Source organism: Lycium barbarum, chromosome 5 (genome assembly GCF_019175385.1).
Source record: "Lycium barbarum isolate Lr01 chromosome 5, ASM1917538v2, whole genome shotgun sequence".
NCBI lineage: Eukaryota > Viridiplantae > Streptophyta > Magnoliopsida > Solanales > Solanaceae > Lycium > Lycium barbarum.
Genome location: NC_083341.1, coordinates 122,065,469 through 122,083,033, shown reverse-complemented (window position 1 = coordinate 122,083,033; position 17,565 = coordinate 122,065,469). Strand labels below are relative to the sequence as shown.

The following is a 17,565-nucleotide window of genomic DNA, read 5'->3' as shown; positions in this document are numbered from 1 at the left end:
CTAATGAGTGTGAATTACATGACTAAATATTAAAGAAAAAATAAAATTAAGTTATGTATTTTCACAGTCTAAATCAATAAAAAACTAAAGAATAGATATCCAACATTATTGTTATTCCTACTGTTAGAATTGAATTTCTTTTGTTAGCATTAGGATTGATTTGATTTTTGTTGGGTTTTATTTGAGTTATTAATATGTATGGGCTATAAACTTATTGGACCATTCAAAATTCTAATTCTAAGCTTGAAATACTATGTTAAGAGACAAATAATTATGAAAAAATGTAAGAACTATTTATAAATTACATTATAAATAAACAGTTTTATGTATAAAATATATTTGAAATTCTATACATGTAATGTTGGTTGGTTTGATTCGGTTTGACTTTATTCAGTTAAAACCAAACCAAACCAATAGTGGTCGGGGTTTTCTTTTTAAAACCAAATCAAGTCAAACCAAATCACAAGTCGGGTTTTTTTCTCGAGTTGGTTCGGATTATCGATTCGGTGCGGTTTGTCGGTTTCCCTTGTACACCCCTAGTAGCGAGTAAGTAAATAGTACTCCTTTCGTCCATTTTTACTTATTCATTAAAATATTAATTTAAGTATATTATCCTTAATTATTATGAATTATTTAAATAATAGAATAATCAAACATACTTTAAAAGTTGTGCAATCACTATAATTTTTTTGAAGTTTCCAACCCAATAATTAATAATAAGTGTAAAATAGACATGAAATACTCTCTCCGTCCTATATTACTTGTCCACTTTCCTTTTTTAAAAGTCAAACTATACAAACTTTGATCAATATTTTGAGATATATTTTTCACCATATTGATATGAGAAGAATTGCAACGTACAATACTTTTTGTTTAGTTTTTGAATATCTAAATTTTAGTTTTTTAAATATTGAATTGATCTAATTCAATTTAACTCCAAAGATTAGTCAACGTGGCCTTCGAAATGAAACAGGACAAGTAATATGGGATAGAGGGAGTAGTAAATTATCTCTTTGTTTCTCAAACTGAACAAACATAAATTAGCATCTATTTTTAATATAGCGGACAAATAAAAATAGACGAAGACAATTGGACCTGAGTGGCCATGAAAATTATTCACTTATTTCGGAAACTTTTTTCACTTCATTTAAAAATCAACTTTTGAACATGAAAATTCCAAATACAACTTGAAGTTGTATTTAAAATTTTAAAAACACCTAAAATCCCATTTTTATTTTTTTTCCACTTCCGATACATTCAAACACCTTTAGGAGGATAAGTTATCCCATGTAGATTAGATTGGGTGGGATAAGATGGGATTACTAATCCCACCTTTTATCCCATCTACATGGGATTGGATGGGATATCAAAAAAGTTATCCCACCAACCAAATATAGGATTAATTCCAATTCCATTGGATTAATAATCCAGCCCATCTTATCCCTCCTACCAAACGACCCCTTATCTATAACGAGTCCGAAACCAAAATGCCCCCAAAAAAATCATTTTGAACCAAAAAACCCCGACAAAAAAAAAATGTTACAAAAGTACGTTTAGCGCAGTAATTTACTGCGCTAAAGCACTTCACGGAGACGGAGCCGTTAAGTGCTATAGCGCAGTATTTTACTGCGCTATAGAAATCTTTCTCTCACCTATAGCGCAGTAAAATACTGCGCTATAGGACTCCGCCATAATCCAAAACATTACATTTTCACTCCTTTTTACGTAGTTTAGCCGTATATTAATCATGCTTTGAAATTCCGGAACTTCAATATTTTATATAGAACTCTAGTTATATTTGTACAATTAATAAAATAGGCTCAACACATCAAGAATACGCAATACTTTGGATTGTTGTTTTAGTGGTTGAAAAGTGCTAGAAGTCCTTTTTTGCTTGAAGACTTGTAGTCATTAGCTTTAAGTTATTTATCTTTTAGGATTTCGTCTTATTTTTAAATTAATGCTTAACTTTATTTCGAATGTGTCACGTTTTTTTTTATTATCAATTTAGGATGTGAAACTATAAACAATAATAAAGACTAAGATAATATTTATAAATATGTAAAAACAATAAAATATAATATTTACGATAAATTGTACAACACTAATGAATATACACTATCGAGGATGGGTCCCATATGTAGTATGCCGGAGACTATCCCTAGGCCTAAGGCCCATACCATCCCCACCGCCTTCGCCATCGTCTCTATCGCCCTTTTTCCTCTTAATAACCGGGCGCTCTAAGTCATGATCATCTCCTCTTCCCCTAGCTATTGCGCCCTTAACTAGAACGTGTTTCTTCTTGGGATCTAGTCCCGCTGGTACGCTCAGAACCTCAGGCTGAGCTAGGTCTAGAAACTCGACCTCTTCCTCGTCAGGAGTTGCCACCGCGGGCGCCGAAGGATGAACCTAAAAAATATATAATAATTAGTATCATTTCTTATTTATATTGAATACATTAACGTTATTTATTTAATCAAACCTGTGTGTCAACAGGCGCCTGAGTAGGCTCTTGAGATGGGTCTGTAGGCTCGTGAGATGGGTGTGGTGGTGAATATGAGGTAGTCTCCTGGACGAGATGCTGTTCGAAGTCCAAGTAAAGGTTATAAAAATTAAATAAATATTTACCTTATATTGAATAAAATTAGTTTTAAGTAAAAAACTTAAATGCGCCTCCGTAGTCTCATGAGAAGACACCTCTGCCTCGGCAGGCTGATGAGAATGCTCCTGAATGGGTAGCTCCTGTGGACCCACTGGCTCCGAATCCTAAAATATGAAAAAAATGAAATAATAAGTAATTTGATTATTTAAAATAAGTACTTTAAATAATCAAATATGTATATTAAATATCGACCTTATATTGAATAAAATAATTTTTAATAAAAAGCTTACCTGTGGCTCGGTAGTCATATGGGAAGACACCGCTGGCTCGGCAGACCCATGAGAAAACGCCTGAGTGGGTGGCTCTGGTGGACCCGCTGGCGCCGAACCCTAAAATATAAAATATTACTAAATAATGAGTAACATATATATATTTAAAATAAATAATTTTAAAGGAACAAATAAGTATTTTAAATACTAACCTGGATCAAAAACTCATCGAAGTCAAGAATCCTGGCTCCCTCTAAATTCCTCACAGGTCGCTCATCAGCTAATGAAGCGCGTAACGCCGCCCAATCAACGTTATCACGCTCCTCCATGTATGCATTCTGGCTCGGCTGTGATGAAGACCCGGGTATCTCAACAAGTAAGAGCGCCGGCGTAAACGTAAGTGAATCCTCAGGTGAGCTGCCACCGGCCTAGAACGGCTGCGGATGGACTAGACCGTGAACGCCCTATGGAATGGGATCGGCCTCATCCGCCTCATCTACCAGATGGTGTCCTCCACCACCAGGTCCTCTAGCAGCAGCGTCGCGTCCTCTACGCGCACGACGTCCTCGAGCAGCACAGCATCCTCTGCCAGCACGGCCTCCTCCTCTGGAAGCACCCGGTCCTCCTCTTGGCGCTGCCTGATACCCAGCCTCCGGAATAGGCTCCTCCCTGCGCCTAATCTCGCCTGCCTGCCGGATACCATCCTCGGATATCCGTACCATCTCTGCGGCAAGCCCCGCAGGCCAAGGGTAAGGCATATGCTCTAACCCTATATGCCTTACCCTAAGATGTGTAAACGTTGTACGGCCACCAGCTGCATTTGTGTTCAACAGAAAAAAAAGTTTATTTTTAAAACGTAACAATTAATGCAATTAAATAAATCTAAATACGATAAACTTACCAATGCCTCGTATTGCCCCGCGAGTGCTGAGTATCCTACATCCCTAGGGGGACGCAAAGCTGGGTTGCCGATCAATCGGCGTGTGATCTGATGACACCAGCTCATGTAATGCTCAATGGGAGTCAAATGGCCGACCACCGCTAACGTGCCCAACCTGTTCTCCCAACGGTGGAGCTGGACATCCATGAAAGCCAGAAAATCATCATCAACGGCAGCTCGATCGTCCCGCTGGTAGTGTCGGAGCTCATGATGGACGTCAGAGGGTATACTCTGTGTATGCCCAAACTGTCGTAAGACACGCTTGGGCATGTGATTCTCTACGATGTCCAGGTGTATCAATGGACACCGCGACCTCCAAACCCCCTGACCTGCCGTACAGAAGGGCGGAAAACCATCTAATATAGCAGCGTACGGCGTCCATATAAATAGTTGCATAACATATAAATACAAATCAGTGATCGCCAAGTAGAAAAGACGTTTAATTAAATTATTAATGTAAATTTAAATAGTTTTACCGCATCGTCCGTCATGTGATCAAGCTGGTCCCGGAATGGAAGAATACTGTGGTGCATATCCACATCCCGGTCAAAACCTGCTGTCCACCTCCTCGCATAAGGCATGTCAATCTCGAGGTGATGCCTAGGTACGGGCTGAAAAGGCAGCATTCTCTCCCACACCCATAACTGTAAGCGACATTCGAAAATATGATTTTTAAGTCGTCATTTCAAGAGGTTTGTCTACATTAAAGGAAGACACACTTAAAATATTACCTGGAGAAGAGCAAAAAATCCATACACATCTCTGACAACACCAACAGATGCTCGGCACAAGCATCTGTAAAGATACGCAAAAACAACACCACCCCAGCTGTAGTCTCCCAGGCGGTCCAGATGCTCCAAGAAAACCAAATAACGTAAGCTGACAAAAGCACCCGATGAGTTCGGGAACAAGATGCCCCCGAATATAATAAGAAGGTACAAACGGGCATGACGATCAACATCGTCCTGCGGGGTGCCGACGTCAACCAGATCGAGACCCTCCAAATAAGTGCAGAGTGTACTAATCTTAACCCGACTCTGTCCCGAAATCTTGCCCTCGGCATTAGGCACGAAGTGGGTGAGCCTAGTCAACTCTGTCGCCCACGTCTAACCAGGAGGAGGCTCGTACCGAGTGTGTAGTGGCTCTCCATCTACCCGCAATCCAAAGAGGACCTCCACATCCTGAAGTGTAATCGTGGCCTCAACAGTGCGAAGATGGAAGGTATGTGTCTCTGGCCTCCACCGCTCAACCATGGCCGTGATGAGCGCCCAATCATGCTGTACCCGACCAACGGACACGCAACGGTAGATGCCGCCCCGAAACAATATCTCCAACACGCGAGGGTGTGAGGGGTGCTCGCGTAAAAGAGTCCACGCTCTCTGCAGCCTACGGGGACGGAGCCTAGTAGATATCCCTATAGTACCGGCCCATAATAACTCTGACCTATGATTGTCTTGCAAAGACAATACTGATCTATCAGCGGGCCCCGGGTGATCATCGGGCCCGGGTGAGCTTCGGGCGCCGGGGGAACATCAGGCCCAGGGGAACATTCGGATCCATGAAAGAGTCTGGTCTGTACAAACTAAATTAGTCATTATTCTTGAAATGAAAGATAAATTATATTAACTAATTAATAATTTGTAGGGAATAGGTGAATTATGTAGTATTATATCTTGTGAATAATTAACATGAGATATGCAATAAATTTAATATGTGATAGTAAAGACACATATGTGATGGCAAAGATTTTTAAGTTAATTACTTTTGAATTATGTGATGGCAAAGAATTGTTAAGTTAATTAGTTTGGGAATAGAAATTCAACAGTAATATTTGTTTGGAACTCTATTTTGAATATATGATATATTTTTAGTTGACCAAATAGCCAACACAACTACGATAAAATTAAACTAAAAGAGTATATTCGTCGACCACATATTTTCTTACAAATTTTACATTTTTTTCGTTAGCTTATGTATTTATGAAAAGAAGAACTTTAACTATTCTTTTTAAGATAATCTTTTTTTATTTAACATATGTATTCACACTTTTAAAATTATATAGATTAACATTTCATAATCATTTACAACTTGTTTGGATGGTTCTTACCTATTGTATTATATTATGTTGTTAGTTTAAATATAATGTTTGCTTTGATTGTTACTTTAATTTTATTGTTATGTAACGACGAAAGATCCTATTTTATGTAACCACTGATTTGGTCCTATACAATACAACACAATACGATAAATGTCAAAACAATACATAACAATCATCCAAACAAAGTGTTAACAACATAATAATTCATTACCAATCAACTTCTTTCAATTCATAAGCAATATTTAACAACTAATAAATTCATAATCAATATTAAACAAATAATCAATTAACAAAATAATAATTCATTAACAATTCATAAATAATTAACAAATTAACAACTCATAAACATATAACAAATTAACAATTCATAAACATTTAACAAATTAACAATTCATATACACTTAACAAATTAACAATTCATAAACATTTAACAAATAATGAATTAACAAAATAATAATTCATTACCAATCAACTTCTTTCAATTCATAAGCAATATTTAACAACTAATAAATTCATAATCAATATTAAACAAATAATCAATTAACAAAATAATAATTCATTAACAATTCATAAATAATTAACAAATTAACAACTCATAAACATATAACAAATTAACAATTCATAAACATTTAACAAATTAACAATTCATAAACATTTAACAAATTAACAATTCATAAACATTTAACAAAAATTGTTTTTTTTTTTTTGGAAAATAGCAAGGATTAAATGTTAAGCATGCTTAGAATATAATGTATATAACAAAATAATAACAAAAGTTCATAGTAGAAAACCTTAATCGAAGATTTTTTGTAGAGTTATTTTAATCGAGTTGTACGCCGCTTTTTCCCAAAATTCGAACTTAGAATCTTGCTCCTTGACTTGAATATACCGAGAATCTAAACTTTCCGGACGAAATTTAATAGAAAATGACGTTTTTGGATGTGGGGACCACCTCAGTTTCCCCTCCAATGGCGTTTTCAACTTTTTTTTTTACCACTGGAGGGACCAGTGGTGGAACCCGATGGGTTTTATGGCGAAGTCTTATAGCGCAGTATTTATTGCGCTATAAGTGAGAGAAAGATTTCTATAGCGCAGTAAAATATTGCGCTATAGCACTTAACAGCTCCGTCTCCGTGAAGTGCTTTAGCACAGTAAATTACTGCGCTAAAGGTACTTTTGTAACATTTTTTTTGTTGAGGTATTTTGGTTCAAAATGATTTTTTTTGGGACATTTTGATTCCGGACTCATCTTTAACTCCATTTCAAAAACAAAAAAGGGCTAAAATTACCCCTGAACTTTGGGAAATAGTTCATTAATACCCTTCGTTATACTTTAGGGCAATTATACCCTTACCGTTATACTATGGGGTCAATTATACCCTTATGTCTAACAGTTGACACGTGGCATCATTCCAGCCCTTTAAAATTATTTTTCCCTCAAATAATTTTTTACCCACTATTTCTCAAAGTTGAGGGATAATTTCGGGCCTTTTCCGTTTCAAAAATTCCAACTAAAGCGACAAGTATTTAATTTCTACTGCCAAACGCCTACTAAATAAATAGGAGTAGTAGTAGCAGTAGGAATAGGAGTAATAACAATCATTTAAAAAGGTTAGTCGGATCAGAAAAGATGACAAACCGTATGCCAGTTCAGCAAAAAGTTCACAAAGATATTTTCAAAGTTTTTTGGTAAACCCCACTCTTTCCTCTCTCATTCCAGCCCTAAATAGAAACATCTTTCAGACATATCATCCCAGCTAAGCTATCCCTTCTTCTTCTTCTTCTTCTTCTTGTTTCCATTTCAAAACAAAAGATCTAAATAATATTACAAACAAGATAATGAGCCGAGAGTCTCGTCCATGCGATTACTGTAATCAGCGAAGTGCCATACTTTACTGCCGAGCTGATTCAGCTAAACTCTGTTTATTTTGTGACCAACTTGTTCATTCAGCTAACGCACTTTCCAAGAAACATCTTCGTTCACAGATCTGTGATAACTGTGGTTCTGAACCTGTTTCTATCCGTTGTGCTACCGACAACCTCGTACTCTGTCAAGAATGTGATTGGGATGCACATGGTACTTGTGTGGTCTCTGATGCACATGATCGTAACCCTGTTGAAGGTTTTTCCGGTTGTCCTTCTGTTTATGAACTTGCTTCAGCTTGGGGTTTAGATATTGATGCCAAGAAACCAACACAGTTGCAGTTAGATTCAAATCATGCCACGTGGAATGGTTTGTTAGAGTATAATTATGTTGCTCCTTCTCCTTGTACTATGTTGTTGCAAGATTTAATGGTACCTAGTGCTAATAATAATAGTAATTGTGGGATTTATAATGATGGCTCTGTCGTTGGTAGAAAACAAAATCAAAATCCAACTTGTGGGAAGCAGAAACAAGTGATATTGAAACAGTTAATTGAGTTATTTAAGAGAGATGGGTGTGGTGGTGGAGTGGAAGATTTGGATCCAAAGACACCTAATGGGAGTAGTGATAATTGGCAAGGAAATAATGTTAGTCATGTGGTTGTGGGTGGTGTTAGTGAGGAGCAACAGCTGAAAAATGTGCCATTTACGTCGTTGATTAGGCCGAAAGAGAGTGATCAAATGGTGGAAAGGAACATTTTGTGGAGCGGAAATTCCTATGATCAAAACACTCAGGTATTCTTCTATACTAAATATGAGTGTAATGTACCAAAATGACCTGTGAATCTTGTGGTTTTGTGGTCTTAAATAGACCATTTAGGATGTTGCGCGTAAAGAGTTACTAAATATAGAAAGTAGCATTCTTTTTTGAAACAGACTAAAAAGGAAAGTAAGATAAACAAATTAGAACGGAGGGAGTATTTTGTTTCAAATGTCGTGCAGAATTGTAGAATAGAACTGTTTTATTCTCATTGTCTATCGGATTTCGATTGAAATGAAGATTTCTTGATATTAATGGTGATTAGATTGATAACAGATAATTCAACATGGATCTGCAAGTATGATGATGTATTTGAGTTGAGAAAAGAACAGATGATAAGACTATATCATCTTTGTGTTTGGTGCCTTTTGAGTACATTTGGGATGTGAATGGAACTTGAGATTTTGCTTGATTTGTTTCTATCGGAATTATGTGATATGTGTACGGGCAGCATGATGGATTTCCTTTTCTGTCTAGTTTTGTTAGATTTTGAGTTGGTTGTGAATTGGTAATAATCTAGATCTATACGAGTTGATCCTCCTTTTTTGCGATTTCATGTGATTTTGGCATTAAAGTTTCATGAGATGCCCATATTCTCTTTATGGTCTATTTTAGTTCTTGAGATGTGCTTCAAGATAATATCTTCATCTTTAAGTAAATAGAGGTGCATAAATCTATGATGTTGGATTTTATATTCTGTCTTTAGTGTTAAGAAAATTTTCTATTTCCATTTTAGGAAAAATATGATATTGAGAACTATCTTTGAACTATCAAAACCAATCATACAACTTTAATCTTCTCCTGCAAAAAGTATTAGGAATTTTAGAAACCTGCAATGAGCTTAAAGAGCAACAATTACTGTCACGGAATTATGCTTTTGCTCTTTTAAAACTTAGAAGGAAGAGATATAGGTCAAAAAAAAAAAATGTGTCGCTGATATACTTCATCTTGTACCATCTTTAGTTACCTGAAAAGATACTAGCTTCACCTTCTCTGCTACATCTTTGATCCAGTTCTGATTGGATATACTGCCTTGTTTGTATTTGTTTCTTCAGATATGGGATTTTAATCTGGGGCAGTTGAGGAGCCATGGACAGTCGAGCTCAGTAGAAGCAGACTACAGTGAGAGCGACATGGCGTACATGATGAAAAGCTATGGTGAACTCATAAAAGGAACAGCATTAGCAACTTCAAAAGGATTAGGATTCTCAGCCATTAACTGCTCCGTTGCCCATGACGATATGACAGCCTTCAGTGTAAGCACTAGCCACCCGTTAATGTGGTTGATCTCAATATGTTCTATTTTAATCCCTTAAATCAACTCTTGTGGCATGAATTCGTGACACTTGTACTTTTAAGTGACAGATCAGACTTAACATAAAAACGTTTTCAGGACAGATCAGAGACTTCTTTTACCAACTTGCATTTCTTTGTTCTGTTTCGGAGGAATATTGAGGTTTCCTTTGTGTGTTGAGGAATATATATATATATATATATTACCTTCACAAATTGTAAATTCTAGAGAAGGCATGGTGTACAAGTAATTCTGCTGTGCGTTTAACCAGAATATGACCTTACCAATTTTAATAAAGATTTAAATTTCTCTGGTCACCTTGATGAATCATGACAATTGGAGGTTCATGAAGTAATCTTCCAAAAAGCTGATGCCTTTCCTCCTGAACCTGAGAAATAACTTGCTCATTGCCTTGCAGAATAATTCAAATAACCGAGCGGCAAGCCAGGGGCCAGCGACATCTGAGAGCAACAATTTACCAAGAATAAAGACTTCATCTGACTTGGGTTATGTTAAGCCAAAATGCTGTGGTGTATCTACAGATCTGAACTTTATGGACCAAAGCATTGTTGTGGCAGGTGAAAACACCGGTGCGGAAACACTCCAGGCTGATATGGAGCTTCTGGCAAAGAATAGAGGAAATGCAATGCAACGTTATAAGGAGAAAAAGAAAACACGAAGGTAGGTTATCTCTTAGTATTTTCGTTTCAGCATAATTTTCCCTTGTCACCTCTGAGTTTACCCCTATATCTCGGTTTTGTTGCATCTCTGAGTCTGTGAGTTGTGATGTCCAGATATGATAAGCACATTCGATATGAATCAAGGAAGGCAAGAGCTGATACTAGAAAGCGAGTCAAGGGTCGTTTTGTCAAGGCTACTACTGAAGCTCCAGATGGCTGAATACCTGTTGAATGACCGAGGATAAGGATCTGTTTTGTCTCTGTATGTATATATTTCTTAGTCTACCTAATATTTGTAACCTTAGGTTTGCTGTGATGCAATATGTCGCACCAATTGTTAGTTAATATTATAGTCACGCTTTGTGCTTCTGCGTGTATATCAAGTGCTTGGATGTACAACCTTGATCATCAGGTTGTGGCTAGATCCTTCACCGGGGAGCCAGCCTTTTCAGGCAAGTCTTGGAAGTGAAATCTTGGCTAATTTGTCCAAGCATTAAATGGATCTATAATACGAATCCACCGGGAGTGGGTCGTCTAGATAACCTCGTTGAGAGATATCCAGAGAATCAATTCACTCTCCCTCTGGCAATACTTAGATGCTTGAGATCTTTTTTAGTGACATGATCCATTCTTTCGTGATCTGAGTGATTACATTCTTGTTTGTTTCACCTGGAGCTGGGGAAAGTCAAGGAGAATTCTTGCTGAGCTAAGCTGATGATAAGCACGACGTTAAAATCCCTTTAGCACCTGTTAATTGCCCTCTTCTTTCCTCCTCCATTTCTGGAAAGCTGATGTTTAGATTTAACTTACAAGATGGTTTATGGATATACTGATAAGTTGATGGTGGTGGTATCAATTCTTTTCTCGTGCAACTTTATTTTGTTTGCGGTCAAGATTATCTTGCATGTATACACTTTTCCGCTCAAAGAATGGAAATTACTGGAGTTTTATCTTATCTTTAAAGCAAGACTCAAGTTTGTCATTGTACAAAAAGGAATTGGAAAAAAAAAAAAAAAGAGAAAACGGAGAAGAAATATAATGAAGTGCCGGGCTAGATTCCTGGGTTGAACCTCATATAATATCTAGAGATGCATCTAGAATTTAAATTCTATGGGTTCAGTCTTGAGATTTTTAGCATTGAATTCATTATATTTTTAAAGTTGAAGGTTCAAATCTACTATTTGTCATAGATTTAGTAATTTTTTACAGATAAATTCATGCTCCGCGTCAAAAGTTAGGGGTTAACCCCAACTTGTAATGCTAGATACGCCCCTGATAGTATTCTCATTTTATTAGAGAATTGGGGTCTGCCAATTAAAAGGACAAAAGTAGATTCAAAGCTGGGGAATTTCTTAGATCTTAAAAAAGATGGAGTCGATAAGTTTCAGTACGATCAGCTGAACCTAATCTCATCTTATCGTGTGGTTAATCATGGAAAATGGTTCAACTAGAGAGAAGGTTTCAGGACGATCAACTGAATCTAATCTCATCTTATCGTGTGGTTAATCATGGAAAATGGTTCAACTAGATAGAAGAAAATTTTGTTTGGTGATGTTGGTTAACTTGTTTGCATCTGATGACGGTTCTCATTTACTGATGCTGAATGGTTGTAATAAACCCGTGCAGCCTGTACGTCATTATTAAATTCAATTCGACATATTAAAATTCAGGTGCGTGTTGTACGTATTAACATTGCGGTTGTAGATGAATTGAATTTTCGACAAATAGTGTTCGTTCATCAAGGAAATGTGAAGAAGCAACGAGGTGTTAGTTAAAGCCACTCCGTTCCAATTTATACGAAGGTTGACCCATTTAGGGAGTCAAACAAAATAACTCTTTGTTTGACTAAGATTATCTCCAACTCTTCGTAAATATTGGGAATTACTTAATTACTAAAGTACTCGAAGAATCTATGTTTGAAATTCCCAAATAAGTCAACCCTCGTATAAATTAGGTCTGAGATTATAACTTTTTCCTGCAGAGATGTGAGGGGTGGAATATCTTGTGAAGACTCGAGGTTAAGCTGTTTTATCACGTGAATGCTTTTAAGATTCATGTAGCAGAGAAAACAACCTAACACCGCTCCCTATTTACTTCATTCACGCCTTGCATGTCTTACTTTATCAACTTTGTTTTCTAGTCACTTGAATTATTTATTCATACTAAAACATAGTCACCCCACATATGTTGTTAGTCTGATGAAAAAATCCCTTGGGATAATATGAAGGACTTATCTTTCTTTCAGTTGAAAAATATGATGGGAGCTAAGATGAGGAAAGGCTTTAAAAACTTCTGTAATAACGATACCTCTACTTCCACACTCAATCATCAAACCCGTCCCGTCTCATCTCCTTATATTATGGACACTAGTGCCACTCTACGGGGGACTAGTGATCTACGGGTAAACGAAAGGGAAAGCCCGACAACGTTGGAGGAGATGTTGCTCCAATTAGACATGGAGGAGAAAATGGCAAGAAGAGAAAAACTGAACGAATATGAGCCGCATGTCCGACATAGAATGTCATGTGTCAACAGTTCTGACATTCTACGAACAGCAAGGAATGCGTTAAACCAGTATCCTCGATTCTCTCTTGATGGCAAAGATGCCATGTACAGGTCTTCTTTCCGCGACATGTCTCCTTTAGTAAGCACAAGTACTGTTGGTGCAAGAAAATCAGTATGCTGTAACCGCGAGCTGAGGAACATGAAAACTCAAACTCAGAACATGCCATCGATGATAGCAGGAGAGAGAGTGATTTGGTGTAAACCGGGAGTAGTAGCAAAGCTAATGGGACTTGAGGCCATGCCAATGTCAATGCGGAGAAAGTATAACAAGGATAGTACAGTGAGTGCAATTATCAAAAGGCAAAACTTGAGGAAAAAAGCAGAAAGGTATGAGATGGAGCATAAGAGATCAAGAGGAAGGGGAACGGGCTGTGGTGGGCGCAACTCTAGAGAGATGAATGAGAATATGACGAGCTCTTGTTCAAGAAATGGATACTGTGTAATGAAGCCCGTGGCAGTGGAGGATTACCAAGAAGTAGGCTGGCCAATGCGAGGCGGGGTTTTGTACAGAAATAACGATGCCATGTAAGATAAAAATGTCAAAAAAACATATACAAGAGGACTATCCTTTCTGTGGGTCAATTAATTTGATCGTATCTTTATGTTTTTCTAAATAATTGGATACAGGAATATATGTGTATAAACTTTCATATGGGGATCCAGAGTTATGTACCTGAACAAGTTTTAAACTGGAAGTAGCGACGTAGCAAAATTGTGTGAGGTCTAATTAGTAAAGACCTCTTAATAAAGCTTCTGATTTCATACTACTATCCTGAACAGATAAAAGAGCAATTGCATGCCTTGATCATATTATTCATATCACTAAGGGAGAATCGTCAATCTATGTCGAAATCTTTAGGACAGATTAGACGAAAGTTTCCCCAACCCCAGAAATCAGGAACAAAAAAACACCGCAGCAGAAAAAACAAGACCAGTATTTCGGAGAAAGAAATTTTGAAGCACCATAGCACGTTCAAAGACCATGGTCAAGAAGTTAACTAATCTATGCATCACCTCGTCATATATAATTTGAAATGTGTTGTGAATAAAGATTTCTCGATCATCTATGTACCAGAAAAAAAAAATAGAAAGAACAAACTGATATCTTTTCCTTTAGTTGGTTCTGGGGAAACTACTAAGTGAATGAATTTCAATACTTCAATGTCCAAACATGTCTTCTTATTATTCGTTCTCCTAGAGATATCTCAAAATCCTGAACAACAGTACTTAAATCAGATAACTAGGAAAAGTAGGGATAAAGGGGTTAACAATAAGGAAAAATAAATAGTACTAATTAAGTAAAACAGCAGATTTAGCGTGAGAAATGGTCACAAGACATTGATTAGCTAGGCCTCCTAATTATTAAGCGTACGATAACTACAAATACTCACTTTTCCAGTTGACTAGTGAGGAAAAAGCATGAAAAAAACCAAAAAGTCTTAATTTACTTTGGCATAAACAAGGGAACAACTAGGTGAAAATGGACATATAAAATATGTGACAGATGTTACAGCTAGCAACTTAAAGACAATAGAAGTTTCCTTGATTAGTAAAAATCAGGCTCATAGCCCTCGTTTTCCTTGTTATTGCACTCGTCAGTATACTTGCAGAATGTAACTCTGAAGGCTAAGTACTATATGTCCATTTTTCAAATTAAAGCTCTTTCATTCCCTTCTTCAACAGTTCCTAATTTGTATATATACATAACAGGCTCTTATTCTAATCAATGTTATCCTGTCTGTGTTGAACTAGATGCTCTTGATGCATTTAGAACCGAACTTGCAGATCTAAACAATGTAATGCAGCGCTGGAATCCGGAATCAATCAATCCTTGTACCTGGTTGTATGTCACTTGCCATTCACGTAATTCTGTGACACGACTGTAGGTCACCATTTTATTTTATTATTATAAGAGATTGGATATATATTCATCATTGTAGGAAAATTACATTTTTAGACCGTTAAAAAGAATAATAGCTAGCAAATGTATATGTTTTGTATATGAAGTATAAAAATACATATAATATACATATTGTATACATGAATATACATGTAATATACACAATCAGGGTATAAGGAATGTATAATTTGGCTAGCATCCGTACTTAGTTTCGGTCGATGGGCTAAAAAAAATAATCCCTTGATTGTATTCTAAATCTTATGTATCCTACAATACAAATGAAGGGACCTAGGTGGTGCTGGACTCTCTGGATCTCTTGTGCCTCAGCTGGCGAATCTAACTAATCTCCAATACTTGTAAGATCAAGTATTTAGCCACATAGTATGTGTTATGATGAATCCGTGCGTTCAATTTCTGTTTTAACTTGTAATAAAAAAAAATGGCAGAGAATTGTCTAATAATTCAATCAGTGGAGAAATTCCAAGTGCATTAGGGAAATTGACAAGGCTGGTGAGCTTGGGGCTGGCTAACAATCAATTGACCGGTTCGATTTCAGCATCTTTTGGAAATTCAAAATCCTTGCGGTGGATGTAAGCTATTCCTTTCATTTATAATACGAAAAAGGTGATATGCCCCTTTACTATACGAAATTGCACGTCTTTAAAAGGTGGTCTCACATATGCCCTTAACGTTACTTTTTGGGTTATTCATGCCCTTGATTTAACGGAAACCCGACAAAAATATTTGACGGCAGATTTATGCAGTTTCGCATAGTATAGGGGCATATTTGATCCATAAAATTTCTAAATATTATGGCAAAAAACAAAAATATGGTACAAAATATCATTGCATTCCAAAACATAAAAAGCATTTGCAATTACAATCCACGCATCTACCATTACATTACATCTAAATTATACAACTAAAAGATTAAATGCAACTACAACCATCTTTTAAAGATTGTTTTCACAAACAAGAGCACCATTTTCCTTTTCAAAAGATTTATTTTACTAATGATAATATCATTTTTATTTTTCAATTTGCTGATGACCTAGCTATTTTTCATCTTCGTAGTTCCAGTATCTACACGATAATGCATGCAACAACTGCCGCGTAAAACATAAACATAAAAAAAATTCATTACAGATTCGCTACAAAAAAAAAAAAAATCACAGGGAAAAGAGATAACTTACATTAGACTTATGACACCTGAAAAAAGTCTCCCGTGGTACTGAAACTTTGATAACAATAATGGAGAGAATATTACATTTTAAGCATCTATACGGTCTTGCATAAAATTCAATGTGGTCTTTCCCTTTCGCGAATTCCACGTATAACAGAAATTTAGTAGATCTATAATGACTTGTGATTTTTTTGTGATCTGTAATGACTTAGTTTAGACTTGTAATTTTTTTTTTTTGTAACAAATCTGTAATGATTTTTTTTTTATGTTTATGTTTTGTGCTGCAGTTGTTGCATGCATTATCGTGTAGATATTGGGACTGGGAAGACGAAAAATATCCAGATCATCAACAAATTGAAAAATAAAAATAATATCATCATTAGTAAAACAAATCTTTTGAAAAGGGAAAATGATGCTCTTGTTTGTGAAAACAATCTTTAAAAGATGGTTGTAATTGCATTTGATCTTTTAGTTGTATAATTTAGATAATGCAATGGTGGATGCATGGATTGTAATTGCAAATGTTTTTTATGTTTTCGAATGCAATGATATTTTGTGCCATATTTTTGTTTTTTGCCATAATATTTAAAAATTTCAGTGGATCAAATATGCCCCTATACTATGCGAAACAGCACAAATCTTCCCTCCAATATTTTTTGATCGGGTTTCCGTTAAATTAAGGGCATGAGTAACCCAAAAAATAACGTTAAGGGAATATGTGAGACCACCTTTTAACGACGGGCATATCCGTGTAATTTCGTATAGTAGAAGGGCACATCTGGACCTTTTCGATTTATAATATATCTAATAAAATTAAACAATATGTATACGTTTGGAGAATATTGTCACACCCCCGCTGAGGGCATGACGGGCATTCGGCTTCCTTAGCCGGGCACCGCCTGGCGTACATACGTCATACTCTCCCTGTGACTATTACGGAATATCATATGACATAAATATTATCTAAAAGAACACCTGCACGCAAAAAAGACCCAACACTATACAAGACGCATGCACATATAGATATATATACACGCAAGCCGACAAGGCTGCCACTATTATCAATATATCATAAGACCAGTAAGGTTGAAACATGACACCTATATACATAACACTGTCTATTAGCCTCCAAGAGTACATACATAACATACTGGTCGAGACAGGGCCCCGCCGTACCCAAAAGATGCATATATAACATAAGTAAAGCAAAATACCAAAGACAGGCAAGCCCGGAGCAAGTGGAACTTGCTGACTATACGCTGAACTGTGCAATCCTACCTAGAAGAGCCTTCGAACTGTCTCTCAAGACATGCAGCACAAAATGCAGCGCCCCGTGAAGTGGGACGTCAGT

At 36.5% G+C, this 17,565-nt stretch overlaps 2 protein-coding genes across 2 annotated transcripts; both read left to right on the top strand.

Annotated features, from left to right (window-relative positions):
- Nucleotides 1-7,508: 7,508 nt before the first annotated feature.
- On the top strand, nt 7,509-11,422 carry LOC132641324 (zinc finger protein CONSTANS-LIKE 13-like). Its single transcript, XM_060358272.1, has 4 exons — nt 7,509-8,567; nt 9,648-9,848; nt 10,305-10,567; nt 10,681-11,422. The coding sequence occupies exons 1-4, from the start codon at nt 7,749-7,751 to the stop codon at nt 10,784-10,786; spliced, it is 1,389 nt and encodes a 462-aa protein (XP_060214255.1). The 5' UTR covers nt 7,509-7,748; the 3' UTR covers nt 10,787-11,422.
- A 746-nt stretch (nt 11,423-12,168) lies between these two features.
- On the top strand, nt 12,169-15,651 carry LOC132641325 (uncharacterized). The gene has a single exon (XM_060358273.1). It carries the CDS (start codon nt 12,788-12,790, stop codon nt 13,658-13,660), a length of 873 nt encoding a protein of 290 aa, XP_060214256.1. The 5' UTR covers nt 12,169-12,787; the 3' UTR covers nt 13,661-15,651.
- The last annotated feature ends 1,914 nt before the right edge of the window (nt 15,652-17,565 follow it).